This window comes from Lissotriton helveticus, chromosome 8, assembly GCF_964261635.1.
Source record: "Lissotriton helveticus chromosome 8, aLisHel1.1, whole genome shotgun sequence".
Taxonomy (NCBI): Eukaryota; Metazoa; Chordata; class Amphibia; order Caudata; family Salamandridae; genus Lissotriton; species Lissotriton helveticus.
In genome coordinates, this window is record NC_136069.1 from 224,641,436 (window position 1) to 224,667,069 (window position 25,634).

The 25,634-nt window shown below is 42.8% G+C and overlaps 1 protein-coding gene across 2 annotated transcripts in view; it reads right to left on the bottom strand.

Annotated features, from left to right (window-relative positions):
* The window catches only part of LOC144772549 (transmembrane 4 L6 family member 5-like), a 360,840-nt gene that overhangs the window by 28,781 nt on the left and 306,425 nt on the right, over positions 1-25,634 (bottom strand). For both annotated transcript variants that reach the window (XM_078656970.1, XM_078656969.1), the window contains exon 5: positions 7,521-7,707. In XM_078656970.1, coding sequence (XP_078513096.1) covers positions 7,521-7,707 — 187 coding nt within the window. The remainder of the gene's footprint in view (positions 1-7,520; positions 7,708-25,634) is intronic.

The window sequence follows — 25,634 nt, forward strand, 5'->3', positions numbered from 1 at the left end:
AAGCGTGGACTTTGGAAGCTTCCCAGGGGGAAAACACACTCTTGATGCATACTCAAAATATCCAGTGGTGGAACCTGTCGTATCTACGGCCTTCAACCATGTCGGACCAGTGTTGGAGAAAGTCTTCACCATGTTTGTTTTTCCTCAAGAAGTATGCAGCGACAATGGTCCCCTGTTCCAAGGGGGCTGAATTTGCCATGTTCCTCCAACAGCGAGGCATATCGCAACGCTGCATCACCCCTCAGTGGCCCCAGGTGAACGGAGAGGTCGAACGCTTCATGTGCACTCTGAACAAGATGTTTTGCATAGCGGTCGTGGATCAAGTGGACCCGGAACAGAGGCTCCACGAGTTCTTGAGAGAGTACTGAAGCACCCCTCACTGTACGACCCAGCGGAACCCGTGGGCCCTAATGTTCCTTGGCCCCTGAAGAGACCTACTCCCTTCCTATCTCGGCGGTCGCCACCTCAACCGGAGGTTGAAGAGGCGTAAGAGAGAAGAACGCAACACAACCAGGACGCAAGTGTCAGACGCCGTGCCACCCCAAGAAGGCTCAACCAGGGAGCGACAGTCATTCTGCGAAACCGACGCCAGGGAGAAAAGTTCCAAACAAACTATTAGCCTGGCACGTGGACCGTCACTGCCAACCATGGCACCATGGTAACTGCGCGCAAGGGAGCGGAGGAAGTATCCAGGAACATCTCGTGGTTCAAGGAAGTCCTGCCAGAACACCGCAGGGAGACCTCCGATGACCACACAAGCCCCATGACCGCTGCTGCGCCCGAAGGGAGGGCGGAAGAATAAGCTAGTGGCCAAGTCGGAGAGGTCCCAGTGGTGAATCTTTCCTCTCAACACGGAGTTTGCTCCGAGAACCCCGGCCGGAACAGCACGGAGGGGCGTACCGGCACCCAGAGATACAACCTGAGGCCGAACCCTCACCCGAGTCAGCGGCTGAGGGACTATGCCTGCTGAAGAGGTCCGGAGCTCGTTGACTGAGGCTCACGCAAGTACTGTACTCTCTATGTTGAAATGAATAACATTTGTGGACATTGTGGTTATATGTAAAGAACTGTTATAACAAAAGGACTGAGTTGCATAGGGATGTAATGGTTGGCGGTCTAGTAGCCAACACTCCTGCACCCACGACATCCGCAGGCCAGGCGTGGGCTGCGGGGATTAATAAAAGGAGGACGGCCACTCAGGACACGTCACTTCCGACCTAACTAGTAATGTGGTCTCCCTGTCTTCAAGGTCCACGAAACTACACACTACACGGCATTTCCAGGTTCGCAGACCTGCCCTTGTCCGGGTCTTGGCTTCACCCTTCGCCTATTGACCTCACTGCCTTTCTGCTTGAAATTCAGAGGCTTTGAGTGACAACAGGACTGGCAGACCTCCGCGCCCTGAGACCCGGGAGCCCCGGAGGAGAGCGCACTGCCTGCTGGAGACCTCCCAGCGCCCGGGGGACACACAACACCGCCTCTTATGATTTTAAATATTGATCAGCATTATCCATAGTGCTGCCTCATTACAGGATGGCCTTCGCTAATGGGGAAACGGGCGGTTACCCTATGAACAGTCTTTGCGGCGAGTTGCATGGCTCCACTCCCCGGCTTGACGAGCTGCAGGGGCGCCGGGCCACTCTGGCCGTGGTGGAGGCAGGCGCGGGCGATGAGGGCAGAATGCGCTACTGCTCGGTGGTCCTCGCCCCGGACGGCGCGGTAAACAATGGAGCGAGGATCCCCTGCAGCCCCCAGGCCGACTCCTGCACCTCAGAACCGGGCTTCCAGATGAGCCCCCCGCCCGTGTTCACAGCCAGCGAGATCCACCGGAACTACGCACCCAAGTGCTTCTACCGCCCCTTCCTGACCAGAATTAGCATGCAGGGCGTCGTTTACAACTTCCTGGAAAGGCCCAGCGGCTGCAAGTGCTTCATTTACCACTTCACAGTGTAAGTGCTGCAGAGGGTGGCCTTCCCATGCTGCCTGCTGGTGTATTAACCATCTGTACAGTTGTATGATCATTAATAGAGCTTGTTAGTTTAGTCACACATATTTGGAGCTCTTCTGAGCCCCAGTTATTGGTGACGTGCCAGTTCATGCTATATGCCAGTCCGTCAGTAGATAGCTTAACTATTGTTGACAGTCACTGCATTCAGCCTTTGAAAAAGGCTTTGTCGAGAATTGTTTTCAAAGGCTACGAGAAGTGCGCTCAGCTCTATATGCTGCCTCCTGTCTATATTTTACAGTTACTGAATCAAGAGGGCCCTCTTGAAATAGTTTTGACCTACACCATGCTCCTGGACTCACAGGCTGAGGCTCCTCTAATGCAGGTGGTTTCACTGGCACTGACAGATGAGAGATGCATTCTAGCAGCACGCTGTAAAGAAAGCAGAGTGAGGATAGGAAAGGTAAAGCTTATGGTTAGCAGCATTACAACATAATAGACAATGGGAATGAAATAATTGTTCAGGCTGCTTTAATCAGACTGATGAAGGGGGTTAAATGGTGGGAATGAAATGAAGGAGAATCACTTAATCTCCCCGTGCCTAAAATATGAATGTGACCTTGTGTAATGTAAACTAGTGCTAATGTAAAGTGCTCCAATACCTTTGCGTCAAGTTTCTCTTATGTAACACTGCAACAACAAAACATCTCATTTAATTATCGTTATACTGTATTTTTTTTTTAAACCTATATTAATTTGTGTTTTAGAGATCAATCTGCCAAAAGTAGGAAACACTATACTTTGTGTTACATTAAGTTTCAGGACTGAAAAATGTGCAGTTCTCTTTAGACAATGTTGCGCTGCTGCAAGCATCACTTTTGAAGGATCACTGCACACTTTACATTTTGAACTTTTCATGAAAATAGATTTTTCTTTTTATATGTGCATGAGTCTAAACCGTTTCTCCACTTGTTTTACAGTATTAGCCCACATCTAAAGATATTGCAAGGGTGCTGTGTACTTTCAAAGAGATAACGTATATGAGCCCCTCTGATTTGGCACTGCAAACCAGCCACAATTGGGTGAAATTGGGTGAAATGATCTCCTCACACTCATAAGCTCCAGAGACACTGCACCAGCTGCACCTATAATGGTTCTGCCCCAGGCGCAGCATTTCCCTCTATTTACATTTTTACTTGCAATTCAAGTGTTTCACAGAGGCCATCTCAAGACAAAGGATGCACCGGACAGGATGAAGTCCTTAGGGAGCAAGGCTGTGTCAGCCTGCTTCCAGCAAACAGATGACTATAGAGGCTTATAATCAGATTGCTGCACTGCACAGACCTTGTAGACAATCTTGGAGCAGGGCCACTCTGTCCAAACCATAGTTTAAGCCTGGTCTTCCTTAGGCCTTCCGTACTCTGAATGATGTTGAGGGAGAAAATGTGGTCTGACGGATAGATTGCCAACTTTGAAGCTGGGAAACCAATGTTCGAGCCTCTGGGTCGCGTCCACATCCTGTGATTGTGGGCAATTCCCTTAATCTACCCGTGCCTACCAAATAAACAAGCATTTGCAATGCAATAGGTCTCGCATTTGCGAGAGTTTGAGCTATTGGCATTGCAAATGACAATGCTTTTTATTTATGTGTTTTGAAAACGTGCCAGCTGTGTTTATAGTCCTTGCTTACAAGAAGCAAGGCTGGCAGTAACTGCGCCTCTTTTACTGCCAGCCTTGCATCTATAAGTACAAAGTGCGTATCTACACACCGTTTGCAAGTTTTCAAAACACATAAATAAAAGGCGTTTTCATTTACAATGCCAATAGCTCAAACTCTCGCAAATGCGAGACCTATTGCATTGCAAATGCTTGTTTGACTTTTGCAATTGCCTTCTGGGTTTTCCCACCCATGTCAGAACATGTTCAAGACTCCTGCTCCGAGTGGCAATCACACTGTTTAGAGGATGTCTCTAATTCAGTGTGTGCCCTCAACACTGAAATTCACTGGCACAATAGCCATATTAGAGGTACAGTCTACTGATGTTTGAAACCATTTCTGGTTGCAACTGTGAGTTGCATAATATACTTCAACTTAGCCTGTTGGGTCACACTGAAGTGTATACTATAACATCCTTTTTCTAACATCAGAGTCAGGAGGCCTGGTAATATCAAGCATTATTTGCCCAATCCCAATACTAATCCCCTTTCGGGTTTATAGGCTTTGGCATGAGTGTCAGTGTCTCCGATCAATACCCCTGGGAAACCTAGATACTCTAGAGGCAGACCTTACGGAGTTCCGAGGGCCAATGGGCCTGTTTCCCAAACTGCACTTTGTAGTAGGTTTTGTAGTCCTATAATAGCACTACAAAACCTACTACAATGTGCTGTTTACGAACTGCACTTTTGTAGTAACTTCCACTTTTGGGTACGCTTACCACTTTTGGGTATTCACAGACTGCACTTCTGTAGTAACTTACACTTTTGTACCAAGACCCAATCTCCCTTATTTTTTATGGGATGGTGCTGCAGTGCCAGTGGTTGGCCATGTGTAATACCGGACTTACAAAAAAGTGTAAGCTACTACAAAAGTATAAGTTACTACAAAAGTGCAGTTTGCGAATATTCAAAAGTGTAAACTTTCTCAAAAGTGTAAGGTGCCTTTGTAAATCAGGCCCAGAGTGTTCATCGGATAACATTGCCAATGTGCAAGTAGAAAAGGGAAAACTGCAGCGGGAGAAGGGAATACTACAGGAGGACATGCAAGAGTCGCCAGGACAAGTAGCAGCTGAAAGGGGCTTAATAAGTTCAGGCGGAGTAGGTCTGTGGTGAGCATGGTGGTAAACGAAGGGTGAGAGAAGAGGAGTGGAAAAAACAAAGGGTACCAAAGGTGTGTCACTCTAAAGGTTATTGAGGGCTAAAACTCTCTGGTATTAAAAGTGTTATTTCCAAAGGGTTTGAGTCAGTGTTACTGTGTGAGGTGTAAGAGGATGTATTAGCATCAGAGGAATAGTGGGGGTATTACTGTAAAAAGGATGGCAGTTGTTTCTGTTAGGATATGTTACGTTTACATGTGTTAATATCAGGGATTCTGTGGGGGTGTAACTCTGCTCCTGATTGGGGTGCTTTTTGGAGATGTAGAAAGTATTTCTATGGGGAGGTGTCACGGTGAAGGGAGTTGGGTGAGTATCACCTTGTGATGTCTTTATACTAGAAACATTGGGTCGTTGTGCCAGGCATTAGAGGTACTACCGTGAGATGTATTTAGAGATGATGAGGTGCTGTGAATTAAATATTTCCCTGCTCTCCATGCTGTAGGAAAACAAAACAGGTATTGTTACTAGGGTAGAAATATTTCCTGCACTAGCTCTGGTGGGACACTGGTCCTAAAGGCACTATGAAGCTCTCTAGCACCTTAGCTCCTGGCACTGTAAGCAAAGATAATGTGTGGGAGCAGGGGGCAGGGATTAAACACCTTCAGTTTTAGTAGGCATGAAGTTCAGCTCACCAGATTATATTCAGTTTTATCTTAAGAAGAAAGCCTTTACTACATCTCTAGGTCTACAAATGAATACTTTTTGAATCAGAATGTATTTTAACTTTATAAGGTAGATATCTTGCAGCTTGTTTAGCCTCTGATCTTCTGGTTTACTCTATTACTGTTTCCTGGTACACTCAGGGCAGTCTTAACAGCATTATAGGCCTCCGGGCAAAGCAGTGCAGTGGGCCCTGCCTACACGTCCACTCACAGGATTAACAAGCATTTGCAATGCAATAGGTCTCGCATTCGCGAGACTTTGACCTACTGGCATTGTAAATGACAAACCTTTTATCTATGTGTTGGTTTTGAAAACAGACACATATAAGGCATTGTCATTTACAATGCCAAAAGCTTAAAATTTCGCAAATGCGAGACCTATTGCATTGCAAATGCTTGTTTCCCATCCTGTTTACTTTAAAATGATGTAGCTGATAGGCAGCGCTTGAACCAGCTCTGGTTTGAACACTATACCCGCCCAATCTCTGTAATGAAGACTATGTCTAGATTCTATGACTCAGCGAACACCACAAACTCAAGTTTGTGCTTTATTAGTAAGCGTGGGTTAATCAGCGTGCAGCTGAAGGAGAGAGGGGGCCTTAGCTTTAATATGGCGCACTCTCCCATATCTTTTGTTGTGTACTCGGTACGAAAACATTGTTTTTAATTGAAATTGACAACAACGGCGCCTGTGTAGTCAATTTCAATTAAAAAAAACACTGTTTGCGTGACGAGTATACAAGAAAAGAGATGCAATACAATTAAAGCGCGGCGGGAGCAGGCTGTGGGTGGCGGCCTCCTGTGTGTCAATATCAATTACAAAAAAACACTGTTTGCCTGATGAATACACAACAAAAGAGATGCACTTCAATTAAAGCACGGCGGGAGGAGGCTGTGGGCGGCGGCCGCCACTGTGTCAATTTTAATAAAACACAAAACATTGTTTGTGTGCCGAGTACAGAACAAAAGAAATGCACTGCAATTAAAGGGTGGCTGGAGGAGGCTGTGGGCGTGGTTTAGATGATAGGCAGCGCTAGAACCAGCTCTTGTTTTTTACGCTATACCCGCCCAACTCTCTATAATGAAGACTATCTCTAGATTCTGTGACTCAGCGACCTCCCCAAACTCAAGTTTGTACTTTATTAGTGAGCGTGTGTTAATCAGCGTGCAGCTGAAGGAGAGGGGGGCCTTAGCTTTAATATGGCGCACTCGCACATTTCTTTTGTTGTGTACTCGGCATGCAAATATTTTTTTTAATTAAAATTGACAACAACGGTGCCTGTGTTGTCAATTTCAATTAAAAAAACACTGTTTGCGTGACGAGTACACAAGAAAACAGATGCAATACAATTAAAGCGCAAGCTGTGGGCGGCGGCCTCCTGTGTGTCAATATCAATTACAAAAAAACACTGTTTGCGTGACGAATACACACCAAAATAGATGCACTTCAATTAAAGCGCGGCGGGAGGAGGCTGTAAGCAGCGGCCGCCACTGGGTCAATTTCAATTAAAACTAGCCGCTCTGGCAGCAGAACATGATGTCTCGCCACGGCGCGATGTCTCAAACTTAAAGTGAAAGCGTGATGCCGAATGAAAAAAAATGTAGTGCTTACCGACTAGTTAAAGGAGACAGTGTAACTCCGCAAGTAAAAGATCCAGTCCGGAAGGGCGGGGCCAAAAGGATACAGGACGGTAACAAGGAGGGACTAAGAAGCCTCATTTACAATCGAACGCCAGCATTTAGCATAGACGATGACGCAAGCCGATGAAAACAAGGGGCGCGGCTTTAACTCCACTTGTAAGACGCACCCTACTACAATATGCCCCGCAGAGCGCATGCACGCTACAAGGCTAGGCGAGACCTAAACATTTTTAACGGAACATTTGTGTTAAATTCTGGTCTGCGTGGGGCCTCTATGCTCGTGGGACCCCCGGGCAACTGTCCAGCGTGCCCATGCGTTAAGATGGCACTGGGTACATGGGCATGTAAGGGAGAAATTGGCAAGAGACAATTTTCTTCACACTGTTCTGATAAACTGACCCTTCTTTTTCTCATGCACGTGCCACACAGGCATCCCAGGAGTCCGTTGATCATCTGCACGAGGCACAGAACAGCTTCAATGGTGCTAATGCCCAGGAGAATCGAGAACAAGACAATGTTCCAAAGGATGACGTTTACAGGGGCTACGCAGATGCTCCACAAGGTCTGGTTGAACAGATAGGTGTCTCTAAAAACAAAAAACACAAATATTAATTTTTGTAGTTAGGTGCACTGCAAGATCAGAGGCCAACAGCAAGGCCCCGTTAAGGTGTCTACAACAGATAAGGAAACAATTTAACAAGAGTCTCTTATGTCCCGTCTATCCCTCAACCAGTGGTGATCTAAATTATTTTAAAAATGGAGGATAATTCCTGACTGAAATGCACTGTGTCCAAAGAGTATCTATCTACAGGGCATGCACCTCAAAAATAAATTATTCCCATCGTTAATGTTGGTAAACAACTCTCCTTAGATAGGGCAAAAAAAACCTCTCAATTTACAAAACCCTATATTCTGTCTTGATTTCTCCTCCCTGCTGTAATGTCGTTGGGCGCTAGGCCCACATACTGAAATAAAGGACGACACAGACACTGGTGGTATGGTGTATGACGTATATTTTCTAGGGTTTACACATGGTACATTCTGACAGCTTATGTGTGGTTGTGCCTCTACGCTTTACAGAATACCTTTCTTTTGGGAGAAACTTCTCTGCATAGGAATGTAGTGTCTGGAAAGGATTATTTCTCTACACTGTAAGCAGCGAATATGTTTGCTCCAAGACTGACCTATGTATGAATTCTTCCACCGACCCAGCAACCTGACATGGCACTTGATTGTCCTTGTTTAAAGAGCAGCCACAGAGCTGTGCTAGGTGAGTCCAGTAGCAACTTTGTGTTGCGCTGCCCTACGCCAATTTGAAAGGACAAGAATGCACCGTATTGACAAGATACGGTGCATTCCTGTCATTTCAGCTATCCCCGGCACACAGTTTGGTGCCTACACCAACACAGGCATCCTGTACCATGGTGCAAGGTTGTCTGCTTTGTTTGCAGGATTGTTTTTGTGCAGAAAAGAATACCTTCCAGCACAAAATGTTTTCCTCTTTCTACGGAGAAGAAATAAACGTGTTTATCGTTGTTATGATGGAGTAGATTTCATCTGCAGTCAGGCATTGTTTTATTGTTGTGCTTCAGACAGACTGCATTTAAATTGCCACGCACATTTTGGTGCAAGTTAAAAACATGGCACATGAAAAACATGAAAGTGAGGCCTATTCAGTCTGAAATGCGTTTGCTGAATTAACATGTGTTTTTGCAGTGGAGAGAAAAGTGGCCTTTTTACCTTTGAAGATTAATAGAATGTGTTTCTCTCTTCCCAGCTCATCCCTTGCAATCTAAATTCACTATTTCTGTCTTAAGAGACTTTGACTTGTTGCATATTTTGAGAAATATTTTCAGTTAATAACACCTCTTTTTATAATGTGTGTGAATTAATAATGCACCAAACACTACACGGGGGACTAAATGCTTTTTTGCATGAAAAGCTTTCTAAAACACTAAAGCATGTTGCTGTGTGCGCTGTATGTTACTGTGTGTGCTATATTAACTGTGTGTGCTTTTAAAATTTACACTAAAGCATGAAAATGCTATTTTGCACATTGCACATTTTTGCATGTTGTACACAAATTAGAAAAAGCAGCTTTATACTAATAGCTTGGCTAGGTAAACATTTATAAGGGGTATTAGTATGGAGTTGGGAAACATAATGGGCTGATTTACATGAAAATAATATTTTCTTTGTGTCTGTTTTATTTTTGGGTCCTACAATTAAATGGCTGTCTGTGAATCCAGCAAGGCTATGGCTTGCATCATTAAAAGAGAAGAGAGCATGCGCAGACACCAGCTTTCCTAAAGAAGTCAAGGACATCTTGAACTGTACATTCTTGTGATTCTGCCAATGTACCAGTGTTAGCTAAAAGTGTCCATCTGACCAGTGCTTAATTTGTAAAATATTAAGTGCAGGTGCTCACATTTTTTAGGAGGCCACACCCACTCCGCCAGCTCCACCCACTTTCTCACTGGCACCACCCACTTACTCTATTGGCTCAACCCTGCACTCATACAGGAGCACCGCTCACCCTGTACTCATACATGAATACCACTCACTCTGCACTCATACAGGAACACCACTCACCCTGCACTCATACAGGAACACCACTCACTCTGCACTCACACATGAACACAACTCACCCTACACTCATACAGGAACACCGCTCACCCTGCAGTCATACAGTAACACCACTCACCCTGCACTCATACAGAAACACAACTCACCCTACACTCATACAGGAACACTGCTCGCCCTGCACTCATACAGGCACACCGCTCACCCTGCACTCATACAGGCACAGTGCTCACCCTGCACTCATACAGTAACACCGCTCACCCTGCACTCATACAGGAACACCGCTCACCCTGCAGTCATACAGGAACACCCCTCACCCTGCAGTCATACAGTAACACCACTCACCCTGCAGTCATACAGTAACACCACTCACCCTGCACTCATACAGGAACACTACTCACCCTGCACTCATACAGGCACAGTGCTCACTCTGCACTCGTACAGACACAGTGCTCACCCTGCAGTCATACAGGCACACCGCTCACCCTGCACTCACACAGGCACACAGCTCACCCTGCAGTCATACAGTAACACCACTCACCCTGCACTCATACAGGAACACCGCTCAGCCTGCACTCATACAGGAACATCACTCACCCTACACTTATACAGGCACACTGCATACCCTGCACTTGTACTGGCACAATAAAACCAAGAACTTATGTCCATGGAAAAAGCTAAGTATCAAAAAGTATGCCCTTTAAAACAAAAATAAGCGTTGGAAAGACTTTCAAGCCACTTTCTAAGATCGGACCATTTCTGCCTTTTCCGTTTTCATATTGATTTTCAAAAAATGTTTTTGTCTAAACAGAAGCGTTCAGGTCTCACAAACAATATGCTGCTTAGGCCGCTTGTGGAGAGCAGGACACCACGTGCGGATGACAACACTCTGAAAGATGAAAACTGGCTCTAAAACTCCCAGTGCTTTTAGGTGACCTCTAGACGCCTTAACGCACTAAAGTAAACAGCCTGTTGAAAATAAAATGTAAACGTTTGTACAAAAACGCAGTCATGGAGATCAGATGCAGTCAGTCAGTGCATGTGCATAACAAAGGGGGTTCAAATCAATTTAAATGTGCTAGTGTCACTGCTAAACAATTTCAAAGCAGGCCGCCCTCTACAACACGTCTAAGTTGCATTAGCGAAATGAAATGCGAATACAGAGCCCGCACACTGCCCAGATTAACAGAGGGGCTTTTTCACATATTTGTTTTCGGTTATTGGCTATGACAGAGCAACTACACCGACACACACTGGCAGGCACTGACCACGTTAAGTAATAGGAGGGGGCAGCACTGTTGGCGCGCTAGCGCTATCAATAAAATGTAAGTGCACTGATAAGAGATACCTCGCTGAAGCACAACCTATTTTATGAGTGGATTTAAGTAACGTCAATTGTGCAGGCAGCACATTGCTGCAACAACTTCCGCCGCAGCAAGAACTGGCCCGGGCATGATTAAATTTTGTAGCTCAGCAGTAGCTGCACAGGAGGGGGCCCCGTTGGTGTATGCTGGTGGGGAACAGTCTGTGGGGAGTTCAGCTGATCCTCCGGTCGGGATAGTTTTAAAGCTGTTTCAGAGTGAGGTAATATTTTGTACCGTGTACACAGCTTTGCTCAGCACTCAGGGTTTCTAACTTTCCACATTTAGTTGTCACTCTCGCTACCAATTTTGAATGTATGCACGTGCTAACCTTAGTGTCCTGTCACTGACTAAATCACTTACTTGTCACTGTCAGAGACTATGCTGGCCTGGTCCGTGGCTGCTGCTACATCGATGGTGCACTCTGCAGCCTGTTCTTCATCCAGGCTCTGCTGGCCACTCTCATCCCCGCGGGCCGGCCCTGCTCCCACTAGCCAGCCTGACTGAGCCGACTGCACTTTGTGTTTGTGGGCCGCCCGCAGCGATGCAATCGATCATGCGGCCATGAGAGAGAGAGACTCGAGTCTGGTGGGCATACTCAGATTGCGTCTCAAGATGCTTCTGCATACTTCCTTTTCCTCCGGCAGAACCGGATTTAATCCCGGCCCCCACAGTGACAGTTAGCAGTAACATCGACTGCTGAGAGATCCGCCCCCCGCCCCCCTAATTAGCAGCAGAGCTAGTCGACTGTTGGAAACTGCGCGCCGCGCTGGCGCCAAAGGCCTCAGCTAGAATATTGCCTCATTGTCGGAAACAAAATACGCGGGCATTCGCATTGTAAAATGCCGCCTTGTGCCTCCGGGTTCACACATGGGCAGCTGCATTGTGAATTCACTTTCACAGTGCTTAAACAAGAGTTTCAAGTTACGTACTGCATGAAACAGCTCGTGGGTTTTCCTTTTGTTTACTGTACTCTCTTAACAGCAATCGCCCCCATGTAGACCCGGCCCTGAGAAATAAGTGCCGGTGCTTAGCACCGGAAAGCACCGGCACAAATTAAGCACTGCATCTGACTACGCTGTGGAAGGAAGGAAGAATGAATTAGAATGAAACATTTTTCCTAGTAAATGTTGCAAACGTTTATAAATGTATTAAATCATTTGCGCTTCTTTTGTTAAAACTGGTAAAGTCAGGTTTTTAGAATGAGTCAGGGTAGTGAGAACTCATGCCATCATGACTGACCAATCACGTGCAGGTTTTCCTGAAAGATGCTACATCTTTGTGTAGTCTGCCAATAATTAGAGTATAAATAATGCCCTTTCCGGAGGAGGGGCTGGCTTTTCTCAGCTCAGCTGGCTTCTAGGCTCATTAGGGGGGTGTGTGAGCTCTTGAGAGAAGGAACAGATTAGGCCAGACATCCTATGGGGTAGGTACGAGAAACGTCCCGGGAGACTGCTGAAGGGGAGGTGCGTCCGAGGAGAGTCAGGGGGAGGTTTCTTGCTTCCACGTCATATCTTGGCACTGCAGGCCACATTCCTTTGAGGCCTGTGAAGGAGGGGCTGTTTTCCTTTTTAGACACAGAGATGCACAGAGCAGCAACAGATAGAAAGGCTCTTTAGATTTAGATGCTAAACTTTAAGTTTATGCTTTGACTAATAATTAGGTCTGAAAAGATTTATTTGTCTTATGCATTTATTTCTCTTAATGGGAGATTTTTGCCAACTATTTAATTATTGATTAGCTTTGCAAGACTATTTTTTCTTAGAAACTCTTTAGAATTTTGCGCCACATTTTCTTTCCTACATGTTATGCTTATATGCAGACTGTAATGTGTTCTTTATTAATGCTATTTTTCATGTTTTCCAAATTCTGTAACCTGATTGATATTTTACTAATGAATAAAGGGTCAGAGAAAAATTAACTTTTGACTAGAAAATAAAACCCTTTAAAATACTCAACAACTCTCTTTATTGGCTTGAATAATAATTGCAGTTTTTACTGTTCATGATTATTTAAAATCTCGTGAAGGTAATACATGGTGTGAAGGGCCCAACACCTTTTGAGCGGTAAATTAGAGGTAGCATGAAGGTTTTACATTGAGAAACTACCAGAAGAAATTACCGCTCCATCAGTTTGTGGTAATCAGAGGATGGTCATTATTGATTAGTTTGGTGATTAATGATTATTGATTTCACCATCAACTATTCAACTAATGGATCATTGACCTAAGAAGAGAAGTAAAATAATTGCCCAAGTTAGATAAATGTCCCAAGTCCTGATTCCTGACTCCAATGCTCAGAACCTGAAGACGGGCAAAGCAGTACTGGCAGGTGGTGCAAGAAGTGGTGTGAGTATCAATAGGGTTGTAAAATGTTGTTAATATGCTAGCATGTATTTTTGAAGTGTTCAAAATATTAAGTTTTTTATTGGTGAAATTTTACTCATTTTGAATTGATGGTGTTATTGATTATATTGGTAATTTCATAGGACATACTTTTTTGGTTATTGATTACATGTTTTAACTCTTCATGTTAAGTTAGTGTCTTGTTCTATGTTGTCTGGAAGACGCAGGTATGCACACCTGTGGAATCCCGGGAAGGAATAGCGGGTGGTAAATGGAAGCCACACTGCACTGAGGTTACTCGTCTGTTGGAATAACACTGAGAAGCTAGGTAGGGCTGGCAGTGTTAAATTAGGGTCTATTTTCTGTGTGAGTGATTGATAGCAAAGAGTTCGCTGGTGAAACTTTGGTCTGATATCACCTAGAAAGGGTCACACTAAAGGAGTAGCAGGTTCTTCTGAGCTTGATTGACAGCAAAAGGGTTCGCTGGTGAAACTTTGGCCTAAGATATATCCTGAAGGATAAGTCCAAAGGAGTAGCAGGTTCTTCTGAGCTTGAGTGAAAGGTAAGCGGAAGGGATTTACCTGTAGTGTTTGAAGAGTAAACGGAAAGTCTTACTTTGTGAAGGGTAAGCAGAATGTGTTACTCGCAGTGAATATAAATCTATCCTTTATTTAGCACAACAGACAGAGTAGTGAATGTATTTATGTTGTTACTAACAGAGTTTTTGATTAAGAGAAATATTGCAGTAAGATTTTGTGGAGGGTCAGTGGCAGGAGTAAAACTGACTGAAATTGAGACTGACAGCTTTGGATAAAAGAAATTGCATTGAACTATTGCAAAAATGAAAATGTTTGAAGGTTTAAAGAAGCTGTTAGGAGGTAAAGTGAAACATTTGTTTTTTATTGGTGATGCTCCTGAAGGAACACCTGTGCATTTTATGTCTACCAATTTGGGACAAAACACATGTAGGTGGGTTCACCAATGGTGCAAGATTACTGAAAAAGAAGGTGCTTTGAGGTTTTCAATAGATGGTACTTTTGAATTGCAAATTATTGACAAATTAAGGGAAGTCTTATGTGAAATAAAGACACCGTCTAAAGCTGCACAATTTGAGGCCTTAAGCATATGGGAAAAGATAGCAAGAGAGAAAGCAAGTGAGGATAAAAAGGTAAGGCACCAAATGCAGGAGAAGGGAATTAATGATGATAAAGAGCTTCAAATAAATAATGATTCAGGGGATGAAATAATGGATGAATTGTTAACTGAGTGTCCACCACTTTATGTGGTTCACATTATTAATTCTGAAAATGGTACACCAGTAAATACTACAGGGGCTACTGCTTATGTTGAACAGAGAGAAATACAGACTGAGAAAACTGTATAAACATTTTATATTGACCCACTACCTGTTGATTCAGTAGTGACAGTGATATCTCCAGAGGTTACTGCTTTAAATGTGACTGATTCAGTTCAAGAATTGCTAACTGCAGATGCCCAGATAATGCCTAGAAAAAGTATGACTGTCCCAATTAATATGGTCCCTACTGAAAAAGTTCAAAGAGCTGCAGAATCAGTGATTATGGCAGGGTTTATTTCACAAACTCAGAATTCACGGATTATTGAACAGAAATTACCCCAAGCACTGAAAGGTGAGAGAAAAATGGTATTTACAACATCTGCAGCACAGAATAACATAAATGTAATTGAAAATGGGATTGTTCAAACCTGCTTTGAGGAAGCAGCAGTGATTAAAAAGATAGAAAACATGGGAGAACATATTAACACAGGCCCTGAAAAAGAGAAACTGCTTAGTGTTTTAAATTCAGCATTTGAACATGGGGAAAATAACAGTCCTTGCTGTTTAAATAATGAAAATGTGAACCAGTGTCAGGAAAAAGAATTAATTTCCCTGAGTAAGGAAACAGCTGGCTGTGCATTAACTACACATAATGGACTGACAAATTTGGTTCAAAAATATGAAACTGATGTTTCAGGAAGTTTTCCATCTCAGAAACGTTTTAGGGTACACATGGACGATGAAGCAAATGAGAAAATGTGTTCTTCAGGAATGCATTTGCACATTGCAGAAATAAAATACATTTTCAAATGCAATGGGTTTGAGAAATTAGGAGACAAATGGGCAAGAAAACATGAGAAGAAAAAGAAACCAACAGACCTAGAAAGGAAACTGGATAAGGAAAAGAAGCCACCAGATATAATTGAGAAAAATAATGAACAGAATGAGGGAGAAGCTTTTTCTTACTCATTGAGAGAAAAGGTGGGAGAAATGTATGTGCATATGCCACAGAATAAAAGTGAACTTGCAGCATTTCTGAAAACAATTCCACAAATGAGAGACAGAATTATGCTGTGGTACCCAAAAGTTGATGGATTTGTTGACATTTTAAAAGAGTTGTGCATTAATTTGGAAATGTTCTTTTACATTTCCATGCAAACAGAATTGTGGATTGAATCTAAAGTTGTTGTTCAAGGGCCAGGTGAGGAGACAATGAAAAGGGTTTGCATGAATGCACCATCATTTTCTGTTGTAATGGAGAAAAATATAGCAGTGATTATTTTCCTGAATGGCAGAGGGCTAGCAAAGGATGTTGATTGGGTACAGATTAAAAGAACACAGGATGGAAGTAAAGGTGTTTTGGTTTGTGCAAATTCAGGTATGGATGTTGTACTGCTGGAAAATGTGTCATTTTGCCATCTTTATAACAGATTTGAGCATTGGAAGAAGAAAAATAAATTTAAACATGATGCACAAAACCATGGAGAAATGCAGGTGCAAATTATGCCAGCTAAGCAAATGCAAATGTCAGTTCAGAAACAGGTACCTATGGCAGGAATTTGTCAAGCACAAATGGTCCCACAAAATATGGAAAATGCTAAAGTTAATTTAAATAAGGTGTCCAGAGCAAATGTGAATTATTTCCAGAGACAAAAACAGAACCCAGTCCAACAGGCTACTATGTTTGCAAATGAGAGTTTTAACACTCACAATTCTGAATCTACCAAGTCCATTGTGAAGGCAGTGGAAAGTCCAGATTTAGTTGTAGGAGTTTTAAAGAAAGAAATTACAAACCCAGTTTTAGAAAAATGTGCACCAAGATTAGGCCCATTTGAGGAACATTGCAAAGTTGTTGTCTGTGACTCAGGCCTAGCAGGAAAACAATTATTTTGAAAATTAAGCAGCACAGATTGTACATCAGATAATGTTATTTTTCAGATTCCTTATGAGGCTATACATTTTAAAATGGCCCAACAAGAGACAGCTGTAGCATTATTTTCAGAAAAGACAGTTGAAAAATTACCTTCTGCTTTGGAAAAAATAATGAACACAGAAATAAAAGAATTCACAGAGAAGGATGCCAGATTAATAAAATGTGCAGAATATGTCTCATTAAAATTAGAACAAGATGACATGTATTCAGGAATACCATCAGTTGCAGGAATTTTACCAATAAAAGGATTTTTGATGGAATTGATTGGAAGTTTATGTAACTTTCTGATCACAGGTTCACAGAAAATAAATGAAAAGAACAGAATAGTGCAGGAGATTAAAAGCATATTTTTTCTATGTTGTCCTGTGGTACAGAATCCAGCTAATATATTTTTTCACATTCCATGTGGTGAAGAATGGCTTATTTTTATTGATTTTTGCAAAGTTCATGTCACAGCGCCATTGGATGAGAATAGTAAGGAGTACTGTCAAAAAGAAGATGAATACCTGGGACACAAAATTGGAAAGGGAGGTAGAAAGCTGTCACCAGCGGGGGTGGAAATAATTCACAAGATAAATCCACCTCAAATTCAGAAAGAAGTCAGGACATTTTTGGGAATGGTTAGCTACTGTAGAGAGTGGTTTCTAAACCTTTCCCTAGTGGCTAAGCCTTTACTGAGGCTGACACACTCAGGTGTGTCTGATTCGCTTCCATTGGACAACAACTGCACAAAAGCATTCCTAGAGTTGAAAGAGAAAAAATGTCGCGCCCCAGCACTAGGAATGAAAGTTTATTTGAAAGAAAATACACTAATTTGCATTGAGAGGGAGGGCTGCACTCTCTCATTGCCTATTGAAAAAGATGACTGTGTTCAAAGGTCTGTGATGTATTGCCCAATGACCTTTGACCCTAACTTCACAGAAATGTCTGCAAATGAATTGGATTATGATGAAACTGAATATGAGTGTCTAAATATCATGAAAATATGCATAAAGCCAAATTCAGACTTTAAGGATGAACGTCTGAGTCAGCCCAACAATGTCCGTTTTGTAGATGGCCCATGTTTGAAAGCTGACACATTAAAAGCAGCACATGCTGTGCTCCTTATACATGACGTTGTCAAAGCTTGATGGCTTTTAGTAGTCACCTCAGCCCAAAATTCGAAATTGATTGCCCTTACCATAACATGCAGTATATCTGCTAAATTGGGAGTCACTGTTGTCATGGGAGAGAGAAATACTAATTCAGTTGCACAAATTTGTGTTCTGTTAGCACATACATTCAATGGAATCTTCACAGTTGAATTAAAAGAGGCTCAAGAAAATGTTTTTGAAGCAGCACAACAAGGTTGTATCAGAACTATTTTTGAAAAAAATGACAACTGCAAAGTGACAAATGTGTTATTGCAAAAACTGATGCCCAGGTATAGATTGCCAGTTTCTCTGAAATCAGATCATAATGTGGTCTCAAAGATAATGAGTTCAGAACAACAGATTGGACAAGGAATGGATTGTAGCTATCTGCCTGAAGTGTCAAGCATAATAAAGCAACACAATGGCAGCACAGAGTTACCTTTTGCAAAAGACTGTGTTTCAGCAACACAAAAGTGGCTTGAAAATACATATGCAAATGCACTTGTGGAAAACACTGATGAGAACACTAGCCATTGTTGTGTAGGTCTGGTTGATGTACAGTGTGCAGTTTCTCACCAGATTGCAGCTGCTACACAAGATATGCATAATGGATGGTGCAACGGTTTTGATTTGAGAGATGCTGTGGTGAAACATCTGAATCTGATCAAAGTGAAAATAAGAGTGAAAGGCCTCGGTTGAAAAAGTGCAAATGATTGATGGTGCTCTGTCAGAGTTTCTCAGCACCTAAATAGTCCAATTTGCATGAATAGTATGAGCCATACTGATGACAAGCTGATGACAATGAGCAAAGAAATGCTGAAACTGTCCTATTGAATTCTCTTTTTATAATTTTAGTTAATTATTTTACAGAAGACTAACTGTTCCAAGAAGCTACTTACAGATTTCTGCACTAAAACATTTGAGCTTGGCTATATATGATCTGATTACAGACCAGACTTGTGTTTGCCTTAGAAATAGAAGTAACATTGTTGTATGCTCAGCTTTTGCAATAAGAAATGTCACTAGTGAAATTAAATATGTGTGATGAATTATAAATCATGTTATTATGATTTGAATCATCAGAAGGGTGGATTGATGGAGCAGATTTCATCTGCAGTCAGGCATTGTTTTATTGTTGTGCTTCAGACAGACTGCATTTAAATTGCCACGCACATTTTGGTGCAAGTTAAAAACATGGCACATGAAAAACATGAAAGTGAGGCCTATTCAGTCTGAAATGCTTTTGCTGAATTAACATGTGTTTTTGCAGTGTAGAGAAAAGTGGCCTTTTTACCTTTGAAGATTAATAGAATGTGTTTCTCTCTTCCCAGCTCATCCCTTGCAATCTAAATTCACTATTTCTGTCTTAAGAGACTTTGACTTGTTGCATATTTTGAGAAATATTTTCAGTTAATAACACCTCTTTTTATAATGTGTGTGAATTAATAATGCACCAAACACTACACGGGGGACTAAATGCTTTTTTGCATGAAAAGCTATCTAAAACACTAAAGCATGTTGCTGTGTGCGCTGTATGTTACTGTGTGTGCTATATTAACTGTGTGTGCTTTTAAAATTTACGCTAAAGCATGAAAATGCTATTTTGCACATTGCACATTTTTGCATGGTGTACAAAAATTAGAAAAAGCAGCTTTATACTAATAGCTTGGCTAGGTAAACATTTATAAGGGGTATTAGTATGGAGTTGGGAAACATAATGGGCTGATTTACATGAAAATAATATTTTTTTTGTGTCTGTTTTATTTTTGGGGCCTACAATTAAATGGCTGCCTGTGAATCCAGCAAGGCTATAGCTTGCATTAAAAGAGAAGAGAGCATGCGCAGACACCAGCTTTCCTAAAGAAGTCAAGGACATCTTGAACTGTACAATCTTGTGATTCTGCCAATGTACCAGTGTTAGTTAAAAGTGTCCATCTGACTACGCTGTGGAAGGAAGGAAGGATGAATTAGAATGAAACATTTTTCCTAGTAAATGTTGCAAACGTTTATAAATGTATTAAATCATTTGCGCTTCTTTTGTTAAAACTGGTAAAGTCAGGTTTTTAGAATGAGTCAGGGTAGTGAGAACTCATGCCATCATGACTGACCAATCACGTACAGGTTTTCCTGAAAGCTGCTACATCTTTGTGTAGTCTGCCAATAATTAGAGTATAAATAATGCCCTTTCTGGAGGAGGGGCTGGCTTTTCTCAGCTCAGCTGGCTTCAGGCTCATTAGGGGGGTGTGTGAGCTCTTGAGAGAAGGAATAGATTAGGTCAGACATCCTATGGGTTAGGTACAAGAAACGTCCCGGGAGATTGCTGAAGGGGAGGTGCGTCCGAGGAGAGTCAGGGGGAGGTTTCTTGCTTCCACGTCATATCTTGGCACTCCAGGCCACATTCCTTTGAGGCCTGTGAAGGAGGGGCTGTTTTCCTTTTTAGACACAGAGATGCACAGAGCAGCAACAGATAGAAAGGCTCTTTAGATTTAGATGCTAAACTTTAAGTTTATGCTTTGACTAATTAATTAGGTCTGAAACGATTTATTTGTCTTATGCATTTATTTCTCTTAATGGGAGATTTTTGCCAACTATTTAATTATTGATTAGCTTTGCAAGACTATTTTTTCTTAGAAACTCTTTAAGAATTTTGCGCCACATTTTTTTTCCTGTAATGTGTTCTTTATTAATGCTATTTTTCATGTTTTCCAAATTCTGTAACCTGATTGATATTTTACTAATAAATAAAGGGTCAGAGAAAAATTAAGTTTTGACTAGAAAATAAAACCCTTTAAAATACTCAACAACTCTCTTTATTGGCTTGAATAATAATTGCAGTTTTTACGCTTCATGATTATTTAAAATCTCCTGAAGGTAATACATGGTGTGAAGGGCCCAACACCTTTTGAGCGGTAAATTAGAGGTAGCATGAAGGTTTTACATTGAGAAACTACCAGAAGAAATTACCGCCCCATCAGTTATGCCTGCCCTCGGGAGGCGCTCAGTTTTGACGGATTCCCAGGTTTACAGATCCTTGTAAATCTGGGAATGCGTCAAACCCCATGGGTGTTGTGTGGGACCACCCAGCAACGAGTATGGAACACCTCCCTGACGCAGTGTAGGTCAAGGCAGCGACTTGTGCTGCGTTGCTTTCCACCATATCTATGAGGCCATTAAAAGCCACGCAAAGTGGCTTTGCGTGGCCTCTTAGATATGGGTCTTCACTCTGCACTGCCGGAGTGTCATAAAAAGTGATGCACCAGCAGGGGACGGGGCTTGTAAATAAACCCCAATATTTCTCTGTAATGTGTTGACATGCCTAGCGACGCTGATGGCAGCATCTATCTACTTTCGTCACCAAATGATATTTTGAGCTGAAAGGGCTAATTGGCCTGGCTTTGCTCAAGTGGATTTAACGGGGTGTGAACTGCGCAATCCCCTTAGATTCAACACTCACCAGATCAACTACAGTCATACAAGGGGCATGTTATGGCACTGTGTGTATAACTAGTACACAAGGAAAACAGGCGCAAACAATAGGCAAAACTGTAATCACTCGATTTGTCCACACTCGTGTGTGTAAATCACACGTATTATGTGGCTCACTATCGGCCATTTATCGATTGCGAGAGAATTGTACTCTAGAGAGTTCCTTGGGAACAATTTTAATGTAAACATATTTGTGTTTCACAGAACAATGCTAAATTCTGTTTAGCGTTATGCAAAAATGAAATTTATAGCATGTGATTAGCAAATGACACCACAGACATGCAACACATTGTAAATATGGTTTGGCATTCCACAATTTCTTCCCATTCGCTCAATGGACAATGGAATGTTGCAGAGTTTCGCACAGTGTTGCAATATGCGAATCTAGGTAAATCTAGGTCCTAGCACGCTCAATCTGGGACCAATTGCACATGTCTGTACACTTTAGTTTGAGGGGCAGCAACTGGAACAACAGATATACCCAGGTGACAGAGCTGCACTCAGACAGAGCATCCATAAAAAGGGGCCCCTCTTCACCTTCTTGCTACATGGCAATCCCTCTCCCCCAGAGTGAATAAAACAAACAATACACATTAATAGGCATCAGTAGCACAAGTTCAGCTTGTGGTTCACAGCACATAGTACCACAGCCTGTTGAAAACAACAGAGGCCAACCTCGGATTATATTGAGACACGTCCACAGATACAGAAGCTCCAACACTAGCTGGTAACTTCATTTGTGGCTGTCCTTCCAGGTAGGGATGGCCCACTGCACTTCTCTGTCTAACCTCCATTACCTTCTGTTCATTTCTATTCAAATAAACCTTGCAATACTGACATTAGTCTTTTATCCTATATATGCTCCCCTCTGAACATCATGAACACAGATACCTTACAGGTATCACTCACAACACCACATCATCACTCACATCATCACAGGCTGCCATTCTCACCATGGCAGGTGAGTCTGTGACTATCTGTGAGTGGTGAGGTTCTAAATGGCACCATACATCTGCCCACTCGGTGCTTGTCTTTGGCCAGAGAGAAAAGCACCGTGTCAGATGTTAGTGTCTTGGTGCTTCACCTCTAGTCATCCAGCCATTGTATTTTCCCTGGGTAGCCTTATTCTAAACCAAATCCAGAGGTGGATGATAAGTGAGCTGGTTCCTCCTACTAGGTGGTGCATAAGAGCCATAGCTGGATTGCTTTCAATACTCTCACAAAATTCTGTAGATGGCTGTTGTCAAATCTTTTCCTTGCTCAGAGGCGATACATTAAATTTTGCTTGAATTTTTCAATTTCACCATTCGCTTGTAATCTTAGGTTGTGATTTTGTAAGGTTGAAGATCCAGCGATTCAAAACACTCTTGAAAGTCACATCTCTGGAAGGGTGAGGGAGGTGACATTGTCCATTTTTGCCTTCTAGAGGATCTCTTTTGTGGTACAAATCTTCTCTTTCAGGAGAAACTGTTACTGCAGAGGAGGCGGGGATAAGCTCCACTTCGGGGTCTCAGGTGCATTTTTCCACAATAATGAATGGTTGGTACCCATTGTATTTGCTGCTGAAGAGCAAGACATTTTTCCCATGGGGTAGTTTTGAAGTTTCTATAAAAAATAGGAGACAGTCTGTTAGGTCACTCTGATGCCTTGCACCAGGGACAATGAGCTTCATCACCTCTACCTGCGAAAGGGTATAATCTGGGTAACTAGACTGACAAGTAATTGTAGCTTCATAGTATTGGACCCAACCAGGCCAAGGACTGCCTCTGACACAGTCAGATTTTGTCTGGAATTACTGATGATGGAAGTGCTAGGCTGGTCTCATGGGGTAGTGCTTTGCTAGACAAGTACGTTCTTTCACAGTGTCTGGGAATAGACTCAAATGGTTGCTTGCAGTCATGTGTCAAACTATTTCAAGTAACCACTGTAACAATAGATGATAAAAATCAGCGGAAAGTGAAACAACAGAAATCATCTTCCTTTCCATAATTACCTTAATTATAATGTCATTTTGCAAAAATTAATTTCAAAACACTAAAAATGTAACACCAATGCTACTTTTCAACAAGATTATTTAAATTCCTACCCATCCTTGAGAGTCTATATTCTCACAAAAAAACTCCCTTTGGATGCTGTATAGACCATATCAGATTAGAAATTATTAAAATTTTTCATCAATAGATTAAATGTCAATATATATTATTCATAAACAAGTTCAAATGTATTTGATTCATTTGTTTGGTGTTAATCTAACACATTTTGTCCAGTTAGAGTCATGCCGCAGCACAGTCAATATGTATTTCGCTACCTTTGGTTTTGCCACTTCTTGAGGGCTTTGGAAATAGTACGATAAACAGTCCTATACTGGCTGATAGTCCCTTTCCAAAACATACAGGAAACCAGGTCACTTTCTACAATATTCTATGGATTCATCTCCCCAAGGTTGGCTCAGTAACATAACTTCAAAATAAATGTGATTAAACAAATACTATTCTCCCTGGCAAGTCAAACTCAAGTCCACCATCACATCAATTTATTACTCCAGGTAATCACAGAAACTAGCTTTGTTAGTCACAAATTAATTATTCCCCAAAGTCCTCCACTGGCGGTGCTATCTTCCCACTTCCCGACACAACCCCCTCCTCCTTGTCAATAGCTAGAGGCATATCAGTCCCCAGTATAGCATGGAAATGCTCCTCTGTGCTCCACCTCCTTCTCCTTGTGGGTGCTTGGAGAATTAAGCCGACAGAGGTTGTTGGTGGCAGAACCACTTCATTACTCCAATGGAAAATGCACTCTTCGATTTGGAGGATACAATTCTCAATTCTCAATAGGAAGCAGGTAGTATTGATCCAGTGAAAAAATGGCACCAAGTGTTCGTGATCCATGGTCATGCTCAAAGGGTCTCAATAGAGTTATGAGTTATAGTGTGTCATATCACAGTATGCATATGTTTTTTGTCTTAATGTACAAAAGCACAGCTCCATGATAGTCAAGGTTCGACAATCATAGGCAGGGGGTGGGTGTCATTCCTTGGTCACCCAGAGTAATACAGGGCTGGTATCGACAACCTTTTTCCAGTTAAGATTTGTCATGGTCTGACATCTTTAGTTCTTGGAAGTTTTGAAATTAAATTGTATCCCACATCCATTCACTCTGTTGCTTCAAGAGCCCTTGCAGATGATCAGTCCTGGTGGCCATCTTTGCTATGAGTCACTGTAGTGGGTGATCATCCCAAGGAAATTCTAGAGTTCTGTCGCATTCCGCTAATATTTTGCCAACTTCACACCTTGCATCTTCAGGTATTGTTAGTACCAACAGGTACAGACACCATGTAACAGAAGAATTGATGATGTGGTTTTAAGAATTGACACAAAGAGTCCTCCTCTTGCAGTCTCTGCAAGGTATCATGGAGTCATGCAAAGTACTCATTCTATTTTCAGGCACAGATCAGGATAGATTTGTGGATAGTAAGGGCACCAGGAAAGCTGTGGTATAATTCACAGATGAGGAGGCGGAGCATCTGCCATGGCTTGAGAACATGGACAGCTTGAGCTCCTAGCCACCGGCTATCCCCTGGCCACTCCTGCCTGCTGCACTCGCCCCACTGAGATAGAGTTAGAGCTCCTGGAGTGCTGGTGCCCCCGTGACAGTCTCCGAACACCACCTCAGCAACAGAGATGGAGTTTAAGGGGTTGGACTGCCCTGGACGCCAGAGCGGCTACAAAATGGCAGCTCACTTTGTGTGCGGAAGCCGCACTAGAGCACTCTGCCGGCCGAGCTCCTGAGCTGCTCTTTACTCTTGCTGCTGCTCCCTTTGCCCGTACTGAGAGCCCAGGGGGAAATTTTCCCCTCAAGAAATACAGTAATTGTGTTCGGAGCTGGAGCACAATACGGGACGGCCGCAACCGAATTCTGCCATGTCCAAGATAATGGCCCTTCTTTGATCTCAGCGGCTGTAATTTTGCCTGCGTCTTTCTCCCCTAGACCTGACGGAGAGTTACACTGAGGGCTGTGGAGCCCCTGGGTGGCCTTGACTGCGGGGGCGAAGGCCTGCTTGCCCTGCCAGCCCCATCTGCCTAACTAGGAACCAGGAGGAGCATTAATGCTGCTGGATGGGAGTGGTCTGCTGTATCTCTGGCCTTACCCCTTCCATGGGACACCCTTGTGATTTGCAGATGGAGACTGCGAGGGCTGGCTCTTACTTCACCACGAGGGCCCATGGTGCCGACCCTGCTACCTCTTCTTCATGTTGCATGGAACCGGCTCTGCTCCTGTTTTTGAGGGGTTCTCCGGTGACCGATGTGGGACGTTCAGTGTTTGGTGAGCAGCGGCCTTCTGTCGTGGTCCTCGGGAGTTTGACTCCCTTCGATGTA